General features: G+C 48.4%; 1 protein-coding gene across 1 annotated transcript in view; it reads left to right on the top strand.

Moving 5' to 3' along the window:
* Positions 1–16254, top strand: part of ABCB7 (ATP binding cassette subfamily B member 7) — a 118361-nt gene that overhangs the window by 4096 nt on the left and 98011 nt on the right. Inside the window, exons 2-3 of the mRNA XM_066581640.1 lie at positions 10619–10699; positions 12628–12714. Coding sequence (XP_066437737.1) covers positions 10619–10699; positions 12628–12714 — 168 coding nt within the window. The remainder of the gene's footprint in view (positions 1–10618; positions 10700–12627; positions 12715–16254) is intronic.

A 16254-nucleotide genomic window follows, 5' to 3' on the forward strand; every position in this document is an offset into this window, starting at 1 on the left:
TGGGACCGCTGTGGGTGGGAGCGTCAGGTATAGCCACTGGGACCGCTGTGGGTGGGAGCGTCAGGTATAGCCACTGGGACCGCTGTGGGTGGGAGCGTCAGGTATAGCCACTGGGACCGCTGTGGGTGGGAGCGTCAGGTATAGCCACTGGGACTGCCGGGGGGGGGTTGAGAGGTCACGTGTAGCCCCTGGGACCGCCGGAGGGGGGGGTTGAGGTCACGTATAGCCACTGGGACCGCTGTCGGGAGGAGGGTCAGGTATAGCCACTGGGACCGCTGTGGGGGGTGGGTCAGGTATAGCCACTGGGACCGCCGGGGAGGGGGTTGAGAGGTCACGTGTAGCCACTGGGACCACCGGGGGGGGTTGAGAGGTCACGTGTAGCCACTGGGGCCGCTGGGGGGGGGGGGTTGAGAGGTCACGTGTAGCCACTGGAACCGCCGGGGGGGGAGGGTTGAGAGGTCACGTGTAGCCACTGGGACCGCCGGGGGGGAGGGTTGAGAGGTCACGTGTAGCCACTGGGACCGCCGGGGGGGAGGGTTGAGAGGTCACGTGTAGCCCCTGGGACCGCCGGGCGGGGGGGTTGAGAGGTCACGTGTAGCCCCTGGGACCGCCGGGGGGGGGGGGGGTTGAGAGGTCACGTGTAGCCCCTGGGACCGCCGGGGGGGGGGGGGGGGTTGAGAGGTCACGTGTAGCCCCTGGGACCGCCGGGGGGGGGGGGGGGGTTGAGAGGTCACGTGTAGCCCCTGGGACCGCCGGGGGGGGGGGGGGGGGTTGAGAGGTCACGTGTAGCCCCTGGGACCGCCGGGGGGGGGGGGGGTTGAGAGGTCACGTGTAGCCCCTGGGACCGCCGGGGGGGGGGTTGAGAGGTCACGTGTAGCCCCTGGGACCGCCGGGGGGGGGGTTGAGAGGTCACGTGTAGCCCCTGGGACCGCCGGGGGGGGTTGAGAGGTCACGTGTAGCCCCTGGGACCGCCGGGGGGGGGGGGGGGTTGAGAGGTCACGTATAGCCACTGGGACCGCTGTCGGGAGGAGGGTCAGGTATAGCCACTGGGACCGCTGTGGGGGGTGGGTCAGGTATAGCCACTGGGACCGCCGGGGAGGGGGTTGAGAGGTCACGTGTAGCCACTGGGGCCGCTGGGGGGTTGAGAGGTCAACCCCCCCCCCCCCTAATTGGAGAGAGATCGGGGATCGTAAAGGACGAAGGGACTTGAACTCATTTGATCGCTCATACTGTATAATGCAATACTATAGTATTGCTTTATACTGCTTTTTGACAATCATTCATGGCAGCCCTGGAGGTCTTCAGACAGCCCTAGGCTGCCACTGCAACCAAACAGCACCTCATAATCTCATCACAAGGGTCCATTTAGGACCCGCGAACACCAATTGGGGCATTTAAAGGGTTAACAGCCGCAATTTGAATTCATGCTCACTGCGGTTGCTGCCGACGGGTGTCAGCTGTCAAAGACCGCTAACACCGGCCGTGTATGGAGCAGGATCGGCTCCCGATAATTGCGTGCTACGGCCGCTGTGCCTACAGGATCACCTGCTGGACAACAGTTGTACTACAGTTACTCCTGTCACAGCTCCCAGAGTCAGAGATTCTTCACTTCTAGACGTTAGCTTGTTCAGTGCTATGATTAAACCCGATTGTAGAACTGCACAAGTTATGGGACTTGTTGGCGCTGGCATTAGTGTAAAGACAAAACTCCCCAGGGCGGTCTCTTGTGCCGTGGTATGCCCTAATATTTACCTGTGCCAGTTCCAGCTCTCGCTATACGGGTATACATTAACCACTTAAAAGGAAGCTGTCAGCAGTTTTGATGCTGAAAAACTGCAGATGGCTCTATGTAGGGGCCGTAGAACAGGGAGGCAGCATCCAAATGATTTATACTCCCTGGTGCACTGCCGCTAGTGGCCTGAAGGCAAGCCTTCTACCGAAAGTCTTCTGTGGTCTCTCCATTGAGCTGCTCCACAGCACCTCCTCTCTGCTGTGGTTGATGGTCATAGACGCTATGCTGCCAATCGGAGTTGTGAAGGAGCTCAATAGAGAGAGCTGCAACCCATCCACCGGGGCTAATGGCTTGGATGTTCTGGTTAGCATTGGCCACAGCATCTAAGTGGCTAAACAGCTTCAATCAGATTGCTTGAGTCATTGCTGTTGCGGGCAGGTTATGTTGTTTAACACAGCTGGCAACCACCAAGCATGGCATGAGCTTTTATCCCCAGCCTGCTCTGTGCCCTGCCACGCACCACCACTTTATGAAAGATGGATCCGCATAGGGTATTTATACATATAGATCTGTGTTGAAGTATATATACGCTGGTCAGCCCTAACATAGAAGCCCCTCTGACCCTTCGGCGCGGGTACTTCACAAGACTTCTGAAGGTGTCCTGCGGTACCTCACACCAAGATGTTGTGCAGAGGGGCCTTGGTGGGTTGGACTTGTACTTCTAGCACTTGGCACAGATGCCCCTCAGATCTGGGACTGTAGGAAGCCACGTTATCCCCTCCAGCTGTCTGCCACGTTCCTGAACAATTTTTGCAATGCGTACAACCCATTATCCTACTGAGTGGCCACTGCCAGTAGGGCATACAGTAGCCATGCAGGGCACACTTGGCCTACAGTAATGTTAAGGTAGGGGATATGTGTCAGTAACATCCACATGAATGCCGGACGTACCTGCAGAACATCACACTGCGTCTGCCAGTTGCCTCCTTCTCATGGTGCCATCTCTTGCCCAGGTAAGTGACCCCCGGCTGCTCCCATTGTGTGAAAGAAGCCATGCTTTATCAGCCCAAGACACAAGCTTCTGTCGCTTTATTGTCTAGCTCTGATGTTCTTGTGCCCATTGTAGGTGCTTTCAGCAGTGGGCAAGGGGTCAACATGGGAACTGACCGGTCGGAGGCTGTGATGCTCTCTGGACATCTGTAACCTATTCAGCAGTTTGTGTTACAGTAGCTCTTTCGGATGGGAGCAGATGGACCTTCTCTCCCTACAGTGAGCGTCAGGCAGCCATGATTCTGTCCCTGGTTCATTGGTTGTCCTTCCTTGGACTACTTTTGGTAGGCACTAACCACTACATACTGAGAAACCCCCAACATGTCTGCTGTTCTGCAAATGCTCTAACTCCGTCATCTAGCCATCACAATTTAGCCCTTGTAAAAAGGCTCCGATCCTTAGAGCTCTCTTACATGAGCGTTTTCTTCCGCGCCGCGGACGTATCTCCTGCATGTATCTATCTGCGTTGGAACCTTTGGGCGGAAATTTCTGGCTGCAAACAACGCTTTTCCTACTATCCAGAACTAGGCAGTTGGACTGAAAGTGGACCAACCAGATTATAGTCAATGGGGTCCTCCCGGCACTGTTGGGTTCTGCCCAGAGAAGGAACCATTTGGCCATGGCGATTCTCCTTTGCTATTCCCCAATTAGAGTTGGAAAGTGGAATCCCCAGCGCAGATGTGAACGCCGCCTAACTAAGCACTAGCTGAAGGAAAAAAAAGGGCATAGAACCAAAAATGAGGTGGAAGCACATAAGGCTATGGCCAACAAGACCACTTGTTCTGCATCACATTCTGCAAGGGGTGACGTTTGTTGCAAAACTCCAACAGCACATGTAGAGTCTGCAGCTGCCCTCCACTCCACGCAGGCTTATTTCTGCAGCAGGCGATTGTGGTTTCCCGAGAATCCCCGTCACATGACTTGTGGACCTTTATCGTGAAGTTCCAAACAACTACGTCAAGTGTGGACTTGGCCTAACAAGAGCTTCTGATTGCCTGGGGAGAAAACTATTGTCCCATGATGTAACAGTAGAAGACGCCACGTGTACCAGAGCTGTCGGCCGTCCTAGCAGTCAGTGGAAATGAAAGCACTGCATTCGAAAGATCCATCTCCGTTATATCCTGCTCGGCTCTAGCGGTAATGAAGGATATCTTGTAAATATCCACTTATATATTAACTACAGAAATGGCTTTATTAGGACAAAAGAAACAATATCTCCTCTCACAGAAATACTATGTAGCAAATTAAGCGGAACGGCCTAATGTTCTACTTCTCAGTACTTCACGTTATTACAAAAAGAGGAGATAATAACTCCCATGGATACATTAAAGGGGCCATGACTGTCCGCGTGTTTGGGAGATAATTGAGGAATAACACAGTCTGTGATCCCAATTTCTTTAGTAATAGTAAGCAGCGGGGGATGTGAGGCCGAAGCGCGCTACAATAATACAAATGTGCTGCTTCCTGGAGGACGGCCGGCAACCACAGTGAGGAAGGCACTCGGGTCCATTGTTGTGTAGAAGAAGAAGAACAGTCTAAAGAAAGCAGGAGAAAACCATGAACACTTTCCCTACACAGATGTCCTTGCTTACACAAGGTTGTATTTGCTACTCGTTGACCCCTGGAAAGGAGATGGGACCTTTATCTCCATTCTGGCAAAAAGAAAAAAAAATTTGGCCTTCACAAAACTTTAAAGACTTGTAGACCAAAACGACAATAGAATTAGAGTAAACTCATCTGGAGGCGGCATGAAGTCCTGTTCTTTGAAACCCTGAAGATCATGAGGATGTGGAGGGCTCACACTCACTTTGTGGCTTCCATCCTTGTAGGAGCTCCAACTGGAGGGGAACCGGTCCTCAGCGGAGGGCCCAGTAGACCACCAACATACCGGTCTGTAGCCGGGGTTTAGCTCCTGTGGAATCTACTGGCAGTCTGGAAAATTAAATAGAATAGTTGGTTTTGGACTAAAGGTACCTGCATAGGAAGCCAAGGACAAGGTATGACGCTCCTCACGTTACTGCTCTAGTCTGGTAATTGAACGGCAAAGAAACCTTGACAGAAAAGCACCCATCAATGGTGAGAACGGACACTTAATGTAAACCTTGATATATAAAACGTAAAGAGGTCTCCCAGGTGCTCACTACTGATGACCTAAACTCAAGGAAGGCCACTACTGATGACCTAAACACAACAAAGGCTACCAAAAGCACGTTGTCACAGGCCCGACGTCTGGCACCCCTGCCGATCAGCTGTTCTCCAGAGATGCAGCACTTTACATTGTACTGCAGGCTCAGTTCCTATTCACTTGATGCCGGAATTGGTTTTCTTTTGTTTGCCTCTCAAACAAATGCAATAAAAAGTAATCTAAAAGTCTCAAGTACCAATAAAAACTACACCTCTTCCTGGAAAATAAATAAATAAATAAAGCCCCACAGAGCTCCGTTACTGGAAAAGTAGACATGTTCTGGGTCTTAGAACGTCACAATGCCGATTTTCAATTGTTTTTCTTTTAAAAACCAGTTTTTATTGTGTAAAATTAGAAGAAAAAAAAATCTCTCTAAACTCGGTATTGCGGTAATTGGGTTGATGTACATAAGAAAATTATCATGTTCCTTTTACTGAGTAGTGAACGCTGTAAAAACAAAACCCCCAAAACAATGCATGATGGGATTTTTGCATGTTTTTTCCTCGTGTTGTCTTGTAGAACTTTCATTACATGCTCTACATTATTAGTACCCCACAGTGGGGCTATTAAAAAGTACAACTCGTCCCACTATAAACAAGGCCACATACTCCTATGTCACAGAGCTGGATCTCTTGCATTGTGGTGGTGATCTCTTGGTCCTCAAGACACAAAATAGGCTACTTTCTAGGGGTTTGCCATCTTTTATAATGCCTCAGAGAAAATGACATTTCATGAAGAAATGCTCAAAATTAGGCAAAACCCAACACACAGACAGGGCTTCAATCACAGATTTAGCCCTTGTGAGCGGCCAAAACCCTCATGTGAAGTTTCTGACGCGGAACCGTTTTCCACATAACCGATTCCCGACCAAATGAATGGGACGTCGATTTGGAGCAAAACCTGTGTCTAAATCCAGCATGTGAACCTACCCTTAGGTGTCTCTGGTGGCCCAGTCCGTAGTGGGACCATGATGTTGGCTATACCATCATTAACGCGATGTGGCTACAGTGTGTGCGTGAATACTATCCTGGGGTTGTGTTGTCCACCATGGTCTGCACTTCATCTGCATTACAAGGCCGTGGGAGAGCATTCACTCCATGTTCAATCTTCACCCGCAGAATCTTGATTGGAGATCTGGGGATTGTTCTGGCCTATGAGTCCCCGGGACGCCTTGCAGAGTGTGCCTGCTGATGTCAGCAGTGTGAAGTCAAGTGTTATCCTGCTGGAAAATGGTACGCATGGAAGATATGGCAGTATGGCGGTCTCAACGGACCCTCACTTAGAGATAGTCATTGCTGGGACTGGATCTTCTTTTGTTGCTGAACACCACACTGTGCCATTCGTCACACCAGGCACCTCTGGAGCGACGCCACTGCAAGTGTTCATGGTAATAGTGTGGCGTAAGGGGCAGCTTGACCGCAAACCTACCTCAGCTGATCTTCATAAAACCACCATTATCAATGCTGGTGCATCCAAATCTGGCCTGCACTGCAGAATGTCGCCGGATGCGGAGCTGCAAACTGGTTTTGGCTTTTTATTGCATTCCCCTATGGTAGAATTGACCCAAAACTACATCGATTTGCAAACCTTGTTTGTCTGAACATACCCTGAAAATTGAATAACGCTGCGCCATCTGCTTGGTGTTACACTTTTTGGCATGGTGTGGCATTTCTCCATGAGGCGGTGTATGAGCAGTACAGGGCTGCAGGTACTTACTAATATAAAGGTAGTTTTCACTTCTGCTCTGTTCCCTTTTATGAAGCCATGCCCCTTGCCTTCTCTACCAAAACGGCACTTCCACTCCTGTCCTGACAATGGTGGCTGATGGAGGGGAGTAAGATGCCAGCCTGTACATCGGTGGCCCCCACTGAAATGCACTGCACCTTCTCCTGCAGGGCAGGAAACTGGCGCAGGTCCAGAGCATGCGGGCATGGTGGAGGGGTGGACATCGCATGCCTCTTGGCCGGTGGCCACTTTCACTAAGCGGCAGAACGTTTTCTGCAAGAAGAGTTTGGTTTAGAAATTAAGTATTCTCCAATCCTCGTCATGCCGTTCAGTGGTCATAGAGGGCTTGTGGGCCCCAGAAGGATGGCGCTGCTGGCTGTCACCTGGCTTTACCAAGAGAGAATAGCCTTGTAGAAGCTACTCTATCTTCTGCTTCAGTGTCCCCAGTCACTACTTCAGGTCCCTACAAAAAGGGTTTTAAAAAAAACACTTTGGTTCCTACAAAGAGCTTCCCCCCCCCCCCCTCCAATATTTGTATTTCCCACGTCATTGCTAAGTGTCGCGGGTACCTGCAGCCCATACCCAATGTTAATTGCATATGGGCTGCGGGTTGGACGGCCTGCGTTGACTTAAACGGAGGCTGTCTGCGCATAGTCCGCAGCAAAATAGAGCATGCTGCGATTTTACTTCCGCTCATAGAATACACAATTTGCATCCGCAAGTGTGAACGAAAAAGCGAAAGTACATGCTTTACAATGCCCATGTTTTGTCGTGGACGCCGATTGTGGATTCCGCTACTGGAATCCGTTGGTGTGAGCCTGGCCTAAGCGTGGGTGTTCAGCAGGGGAGGGCAGACAAACGGTTAGAGGGGTTTTCTGAGATCCAGATGAATTTCAACAATTGCTGCGGGGCGATACGGCCCGGACCCCCCAGTGTATGAAGTGTGAACCACGATGGCACAGACCGACTTCTGGATGACTGTAAATGTACAAATTGCGAGGACGGCACATTCTCTGAAGGGTGACGCTTATCTTGGAGCTGCATTTACAGAGATGTCAAACCTCTTCTGAGAATTCCTGCCGGCGGCACACCCATAGACTCGCTGACAAGAGAAGTCGTACAGAAAGTGCAAGTCGGGCTTAAAGGGGTAATCCCACCTCGGCCCTTCATGGCCCAGAAATCCCACAAGCTCTGTTCCGACCGTCTGTTAGAACGACGCGAGAACTTCGCTCAACGCGGTTTCTGTAGCGCTCATTGTAGTGAATAGGAGCCATGGAAACGGTGTAGCGTGGCTGTCTCCGCTGTGTCTGTAACAATTAGAATATGGGTTCCTGTCCACGGGCGTATGTGTAAAATTTCATATGGACATACAAATGTTGCAAGCAAACTGTGAGCTATTTCTCATGCGTACCGATACACAGTATCCACACGCCGGTGTGCATAGATCAGTGGAAGTCCATTGACTCCATTCCCCACGTATAGCGCATCTGTGCGACGCATGCGTAATATACGGTAAAAGCACAGTCGCGGACATGAGCCCTAAAATAGAGCGTCAGCAAGTGCAGGGCGTCTCAAGTGTGCCATGTAGAGTGCTAACTGTTTAGCAGATGGTGATCTAATTTTGCGTACAAGCTGGGGAATGGGGGAAAATCTGTTAGGCCACGTCACCAACATGGCAGCCATCTTGAAATTCAGCTCTAATTTTTCCATGGGGAAGGTAGGTGTGTCTTTTTGGTAAAATTCTCTACCAATTCGATATATTTCAATGTTGTACTTCATTTTAACTCAAATTAAGTTTCACCACAGCTCTGTAGGTAATGGGAGGTCTGGTTGGGCGGCGTTGATTGAGATCTGCAGCGATGACACGTGCTTCGTACACCTGACATAAGGACGATCTCATCGTACTCTGCTTGAGATAACGCCGTCACTCACATGGTCTGCAATGAAGAAAATTACTGTAATAAAACGCAAAGGAATAAAGTTATGATAAAATGAAGCGCGACGTTGTTTTATCACACACTGACCTTCGCTGGAAAAAGAGAGTTGAATACAATGTAATCAGCTGCTCACGTGGAGAACACAGCCTGCAGTCACTGCTATCTCCCTCCGGCTGAATGATGGATTTTATGCTTGCCTAAAAATCCTTGTTTAGCCGAAGAGTGAAGGATGGAAGCTTTTACACGCAACGATTATCGCCCAAAAGCCATCATTTGAACAAATTTTGAGCAATAATCGTTGCATGTAAATGGGCCTTTACGCACAACTATTATTGCTCAAAATTCGTTCAAACAAACAAAAATGTTGTCCCGTGTCAGTAAAAAAAAAAAATATTGTTCTCTTATCCTTATCACCGACTTTCAGTCTACAAAAAAAACATCGCTGGATGTTGGGACTCTTGTTACGTGTAAACACTCCCCGCACAGCGCTACACATAGAAGGCAAGAAGCCCGCGAGTCTGAACGCTCTGCATGAGTGCTGCCGACCTTAGTGGTGACGTTGGCACTCATGCAGCCGTTTAGCCAACTATTGCCCTATGTAAATAGAACGTCATACTAGTGGACCGGTGAGGCACCTCTCTGCTCGTATGAGGATAAGGCTGCAGTCACTTCTGCACTCTGGGAAGGGGGTCAGTTTGGGAAGCAGCATAGGGGAATCCCCTGGCCAAAGGAATCCACCCGATGACAGAACGGGACAGCAGCGAATGGAACCCCGTGACTATAATGGGCTCTGTTCAGTCAAAAGCAAACAATGTGCTGGTCAGTGTGTATATGGTTATTGGGTCATACGTGTATAGTGGCGGTGAGCGGTCACATATTAGACAGCTACATTATTGCTATCACCTAATATATCGCCTAGATCAGTCCTTCTACAAGCAGGAACGCCCCTGATAGGGACAAGCAGACACGGGGCGGTCAGCTGCTGCCCTCCTATAATGGAACCAAGGAACACATGGAATCAGACGGGGCGCCCAAACGTTATATGTAGCCAGTAGTGAGCCTGTTATCTACTTCGTTGTCTATAGATTAGCTAAAGCTTTCAACTTGATATTCATATTGTTGTGCACACTTGGGTCACATCTGTGCTGGAACAGTCAGTCGGAGGCTCCGTCCCCGATTCGCCACAAAATACCGGAAGAAATAGTCCTACATGCAGCATCTTTATCTTCCGGTAAGATGCCGGGGCGAAAACCGAGTGGACCCCATTATAGTCAATGGAACTCCTCAAAAGAATGATCTGTTCAGCTAGGGGATTCCCCTTTCCTGCTCCCGAAATAGAGCAGAAAAGTTTTTTTTAATTTATTTCAATGTGAATGACCTCCTGAGGTATTAATTGATGTGGAGGGCATGGATGGTAACTGCACACACAAACCGAGTACATGTGATAACAAGGAGCAGATCTGCCCGTGTGAACGAGCCCAAGACATTGCGTGGGCTTTGGATCATGGGAGGTCTACCCAATCTTTCTCCAATTGACTGCCATAGTTGACCATCGTTTGTGTCCAAAGAAACCCGTGTAAAGTTTCCTCCTGCTGGCCTCCTAGTCCCCCAATTCCCACTTCTACATATAGTAGGAACGGCCGCCGCTCCATACTGTCTTTGGGCAGAAGTGAGTTATCTGCCGCCTGCGATCCTCTGGCACGAGACGGGTAACAGCGGAGAGACTGGTTGGGATTCGGAGATACAAAGGCTGTTGCCGTCGGGGGACGCCGGCGCTGTAGTGCTACAAAGGTCCCTTTGTCATTCTGCATTTTAATGTTTGTTTTTAATTTGCTTTACACCTGCTGCCGATGTTCTCCTGGCTCCGGCTCCGCTTCATAGGTTGTTTCCCTCCTGGGCATCACGGGACATGAAAGCAGAGGCAGGAGCGCCGCTCTTTGAAGAGTTAATCTTCTTTTTTGTCTTAATGTGCCCTTGCTTCTTCCTTAGGTCCTGCATCCGTTCCCAAGACAGAGCGCATGGTGTATTTGGGAGAGAGACAACTCGTGCCACTTGTTAGACGCCGCAAAGGTAATAATAGCTTCCTTCTATGCTGGCAGCTGGGACTTGAGACGGGTAACACCCTGGGAGGATTCTCCGCTTCATCCCGCAGTACTTTGCATAATGCATTCTATTATGGAAAATAAATGAATAAATCTTCTCTGTCAGAAGCAGAAAAATTCCTCGATTTTTGATATGTTTTACATGAAGTCTGGTCGTATGTAGCATCGCACGCCATTCATGTCGGACTCTTCGCTTACACATTCGCCATTCCATTCTACGATCGCATGATCAAATAGAGCGGACCTGCTGTCGCAGCGTGCCGGCGGATATAATAACCGCCTTTCTGCTCATCCGTTTTGAAGAATGGCAATGCAATAAATTCCACCTTTGTAATGCTGATGCGGCCTGCGGGGCGACTACGGGGTTCCCATTTCTTAGGCGGCACCAGGCTCTTTCCCCGAATTGTTCCTGTTCATAATGGGAATGATTTCAGCAGTAGATGGGTATTCACGTATTGCTGAATAGGGTTTCACATGGCCCAGAGGTGAGGCGCTAGTTTAGGAGCCCTTTTTATGCAATTCCCTGATATAATGTTCTTTATCAAGTGGGAAACTTTCCTGTACTCCCGACTCCTGACCTCAAGGTTGTGTTGCAGCCGAATACAGATGTCATGGCAGCCTGTATTCTCTGAATGCTGCAAGGAGATAGTCTCAATCTAGGATCAAGTTCTTGGTACAGTTCATTTAATGACTGATCTAGAATATAAAATGACTCCACACCTGAGCTTCATGTCAAACACAATGGCTGCGAATACTCCACATGGTGGCGTCACTATGTTTTGTTAGCACAGTGTTGTCTAGTTTTATAGAAAGAACAAGATTTTTGTAATTGGCTTCAAACTTCTTTCTCGTCACATTCATTGGGGACACAGCTTGGACAGAGGGTATAGCTACTGCCACTAGGAGGCGGACACAAAGCAGAAAAAAGTGTTAGCTCCTCCCACTAGCTGACTATACCCCTCCTACAGGCACCAAGCTAACCAGTCTGTATGCAAGTGGTAGGAGCAGCCAAGTAAGGTACACAAAGAACGCAGTTAATGGAACGGGATGACAAAAGTATAGTGCCATGTGCAACAACAAGGGGGGCGCGCCAACAAGGAGGGATAAATGTAAAAAGACAAATACCGGACTGGGTGGGTGCTGTGACCACCGATGAATGGGGTGAGAGAGATTTTACAGCAAGTACAAAAACCTTGTTTTCTTGTACTTTTCAGTGGGGTACACCGCTTTGACCGTGAGACGCTGCTGAGCTGTCCCCCCTGGGGTGGCAAGATCTATCAGGACCCATGCGGAAAGAGGGAGGCGTCCACGGATGCATCCGCTAGAACTTTGGGAAGGTGTGCAATGCAGACCATGTAGTGGCCTTACACACTTGTGGAGCTGAGCCCCATTACGTCCTGCCCATGAAGCACTTAATGCCTGACTACAATGTGCCGTAATACAGAATGGAGGCTCCCTGCCCATGGCGCGATAGGCCTCTACCACCATGGCCACACTAAGCTAAAACTGGGGGGTAATAGCTAGTGAGAGGAGCTAATACTTGTTTCTGCTTAGTGACCGCCTCCTAGTGGCAGTAGTTATGCCCACAGTCTAGGCCGTGTTCCCCAATGATACAGACGAGAAAGCAGGTTTAATTTTGTGTTTAAATTGTGATCAGTAGTGTGTAGATCTGCAGCGTGTTTGTTTTGTTGCAGAAGTGCGGCGTATTTTCACAGCGGATGTCGCCCCTTCAGCTTATAGCGGCGAAATCCGTGGTGAATCCACAGCAGATTCCGCATTATAGCACATGGAGATATTGCAGAGGATTTGCTGTAAGGCTTAAAAATTCCCCCACCCACCCCCCCTTGTGGCCTTATTTATTCTGTATGTGTGTTAAATAATGTGTCTTTGGTGCAGGTGCTGTCTGGTTTGTCTTCAACTCCCATAAGAACATGCTGGCACGGACAAGCAGGTAGCCGCCTTCATTCAGACCCAAGGCAAGGGGTAAGGACAACTTGGTAATCTACAGATCACTAACCAGTTAGTCTGACTAGTATTCATAGAATCATAGAATGGTAGAATTGGAAGGGACCTCCAGGGTCATCTGGTCCAACCCCCTGCTCAGTGCAGGATCACTAAATCATCCCAGACAGATATTTGTCCAGCCTTTGTTTGAACACTTGCATTGAAGGAGAACTCGCCACCTCCCGTGGTAACCTGTTCCACTCATTGATCACCCTCACTGTCAAAGTTTTTTTTTTTTTTTCTAATCAATTTATCTCCCCTTCCTTTCAGTTTCATCCCATTGATTCTGGACTTATACATATGAGAATAGGGCTGATCCCTCTGCACTGTGACCGGCCTTCAGATATTTGTAGACAGCTATTAACCCCTTGAGTGGCAGGTTTCCTACCACCCTGTCGTGCCCACCAGGGCAGGTTTTTTAAAATGGTCTAATCATTGAATTTCAACTAGTTTTGCAGTTGCGTCTCAAGAGCCATAACTTTTTCATTTTTCCATTGACATGGCCATATACGGGCTTGTTTTTTGTGGGACAAGTTGTGATTTTTTTAAACAGGGGGGAGGAAAAAAAGAAATGGGGAAAAAAGAAAAAAGGGGCCATGTCATTAAGGGGTTAAATAATGTATTAACTTCCTTCTCTGGGTCATTACGACGCACACGGATACCACATGTGTGATTGTATTTTTGATTTTTTACAAAGTAAAGGGAGACAAGTGTTTTTTTTAATTTTTTTAATAATTTTTTTACTTTTTTTTTTTTTTACATTTTTTAAAAATTTTTTTTTTTTTTTTTTGTCCCTTTAGGGGACTTCCACAGGGACCCATCAGGACCCCTGATCACATTCCAGGGGTCCGATGGTGACAGCCCTTTACATGCTGCAGTGACAGCCCTTTACATGCTGCAGTCACATAGACTGCAGCATGTAAAGGGTTAACACAGCAGAGATCGGAGGTTTTCTCTGATCTCTGCTGTAAGAGCTGGTACCTATCTGTCCTCTGACAGCTAACAACCAGCTCTCCCTGCCACAGAGACCATCGGCTTGCTTCTGACAAGCCGATGGTCTCTATGGCAACCTGTAAACAAAGCAGGACATTGCCGACATGTCGGCAATATCTTCTGCTGGTTTTTCAAAGCCCTTGCTTTGTTCTCTGTGGGTCTGTGCAGGCAGAGCACACTGTCACAGCATGTGGCATTGTGCTCTGCAGCTCCCATAGTGATACATAGCCCGGAAATCTTCCGGGCTATGTTGCTATGAGCAGTGGAGCTCGTCACGGAACTTTTCCGGGCGTGCCACTCAAGGGGTTAAGTCTCCTGTCAGCCGCCTTTTTTGCAGCTAAATGTTCCCAGCTCCTTTAACCGTTCCTTATAGGACACAATTTGCAAACCGCTCACCATCTTGGTCTGAACTTGCTCCAGTTTGTCGGTCTTTTTTTTAAAAAGTGGGGTGCCCAGAACTGGACACAGTATTTCAAATGAGGTCTGACCAAGGAAGAGTAGAGGGGGATAATTACCTCACGTGATCTAGACTCTATGCTTCTCTTAATACATCCCAGAATTGTGTTTGCCTTTTTGGCTGCTGCATCACATTGTTGACTCATGTTCAGTCTATGCTCTATTAGTATACCCAAGTCTTTTTCACATGTGCTGCTGCTTAGCACAATTCCTCCCATTCCGTATGTGCTTTCTTCATTTTTCTTGCCCAGATGTAGGACTTTGCATTTCTCCCTGTTAAATACCATTCTGTTGGTCACTGCCCACTGTTCAAGGTTTTCTAGCTCTTTTTGAATACTCTCTTCCCTAGTGTTAACTAATCCTCCTAGCTTTGTGTATTTTGGCAAATTTGATCAGTTTCCCATCAATTCCCTCCTCCAGATCATTTATAAAAATGTTGAGAAACACTGGGCCCAGGACAGAGCCTTGTGGTACCCCACTTGATACATTCCTCCATTTATCACCACTGAGTATGATCACTCAGTCAGTTGTGAATCCACCTAACAGCTGCCTTGTCAATCCCATATCTGGGCGTCGTTTCAGTAAGGATGGTATGAGATACTTTGTCAAATGCTTTACTAAAGTGTTACGGAACACTACGATGTAACCCAACCTATTCCAGAGGGTACGTATACAAACCCAATCAGACACTGCAGACTAATGAACGAATTCTGGAAACCCTTTATTCTCCAAATGGCACATTGCTGGTCAGAGATCTCTCCGGGACATTTCCACGTAGGATGGGAACGTGGGCTGACCCACTGCATTGCAAGAGTATGCGGGGCCGTCCTAGAAGCAAAGAGTGGATATTCCAGGGAGGCTCCTATTTCAAGCTTCCAGAAGTTAGTCAGTTTAAACCTGTATTTCCCAAAGCACCAATGTTTTTGGCTGCTACTTCCCAATTGTACGTTAAGCGGTGCTTCTAAACTTCTACATGGTACACGGTGTATATGATGTATGTAACGGTGTACAGGGAATTCAAGAAAACCCCAGGCTTTAAAAGGATAAAAAGTTTTAGATGATAGATTAAATAAACAAATAAATAAGTATTTAGTTTTTGGTGTTTTTTTTTTTTTTCAGAGCTGGCTTTGTTTTTCTTTAACCCCTCAGTGACGGCCCAATAGTCTTTTTACGTCCTGGTGTTGCAGGACGTGTATGGAGGAAGACAGCGCCGCTCCATACAGTGCAGCGTCAGCCGATCGCGGCTATTAACCCTTTAAATGCCGCTGTCAATTCTGACAGTGCCATTTAAATCCCCCGAAAGACGTTCAGGGGTCCCGTACGGCCCCCCCGCGGTGAGATCGGGGGAGCTGTGTAGGTGTCATGGCAGCCGGGGGCCTTCTGAAAGGCCCCAGGGCTGCCTTAGCAGACTGCCTAACAAGCCATCTCAAAAGTCAATAGGACTTTCTAATGTTAAAAATTCACAAGTTTTGTTGCGTTGCGATTCAATAAAAAGGAGACAGAAAGATAGGATTTGCCATTATTTATTTATTTGTTTTTTGCTCGCAACATCGCATCAGTGAAAACCTCGCTAATATGAAGGAAAACATTGAAAATCATTGGTTTCATAATTCTGCTTTTTTACTGACTTCCGCATAACACACACATTGCGCAAATTTATCGCCCGTGTAAAGGCACCCTGAACAGCAGTTCAGAGATGTGCTTTCAAAGTAATCTGTTGTCATTCTAGACCATAGGGTGCCATTATGGCGCTATTTGGCACATTAGACACACCCCAGACACATCCTTGCATAAAGCAGAAGAATGCTTTGCAGAAACTTGCATTTATATTGTGGTGCCATTTACGCAAATGAACCTGCCATGAGTCACAGAAGCGGGCAGCCTGGCCCCTAATCATGACATTACCTCTTTATCTACACCCCTCCATTGCTTGCCCACCTCCTTCTGCCACTGGCATCAGCACGAATTGCTGTGAAATCCGGCATTTGCACTGTGCCGCCCTCTGTCCTTGTTGGCAACAGACATGCCACAGGGACAGAGGGCCACAGGGACAGAAGGTGTAGACTTTAG

Source organism: Eleutherodactylus coqui, chromosome 10, assembly GCF_035609145.1.
Source record: "Eleutherodactylus coqui strain aEleCoq1 chromosome 10, aEleCoq1.hap1, whole genome shotgun sequence".
Lineage (NCBI taxonomy): Eukaryota > Metazoa > Chordata > Amphibia > Anura > Eleutherodactylidae > Eleutherodactylus > Eleutherodactylus coqui.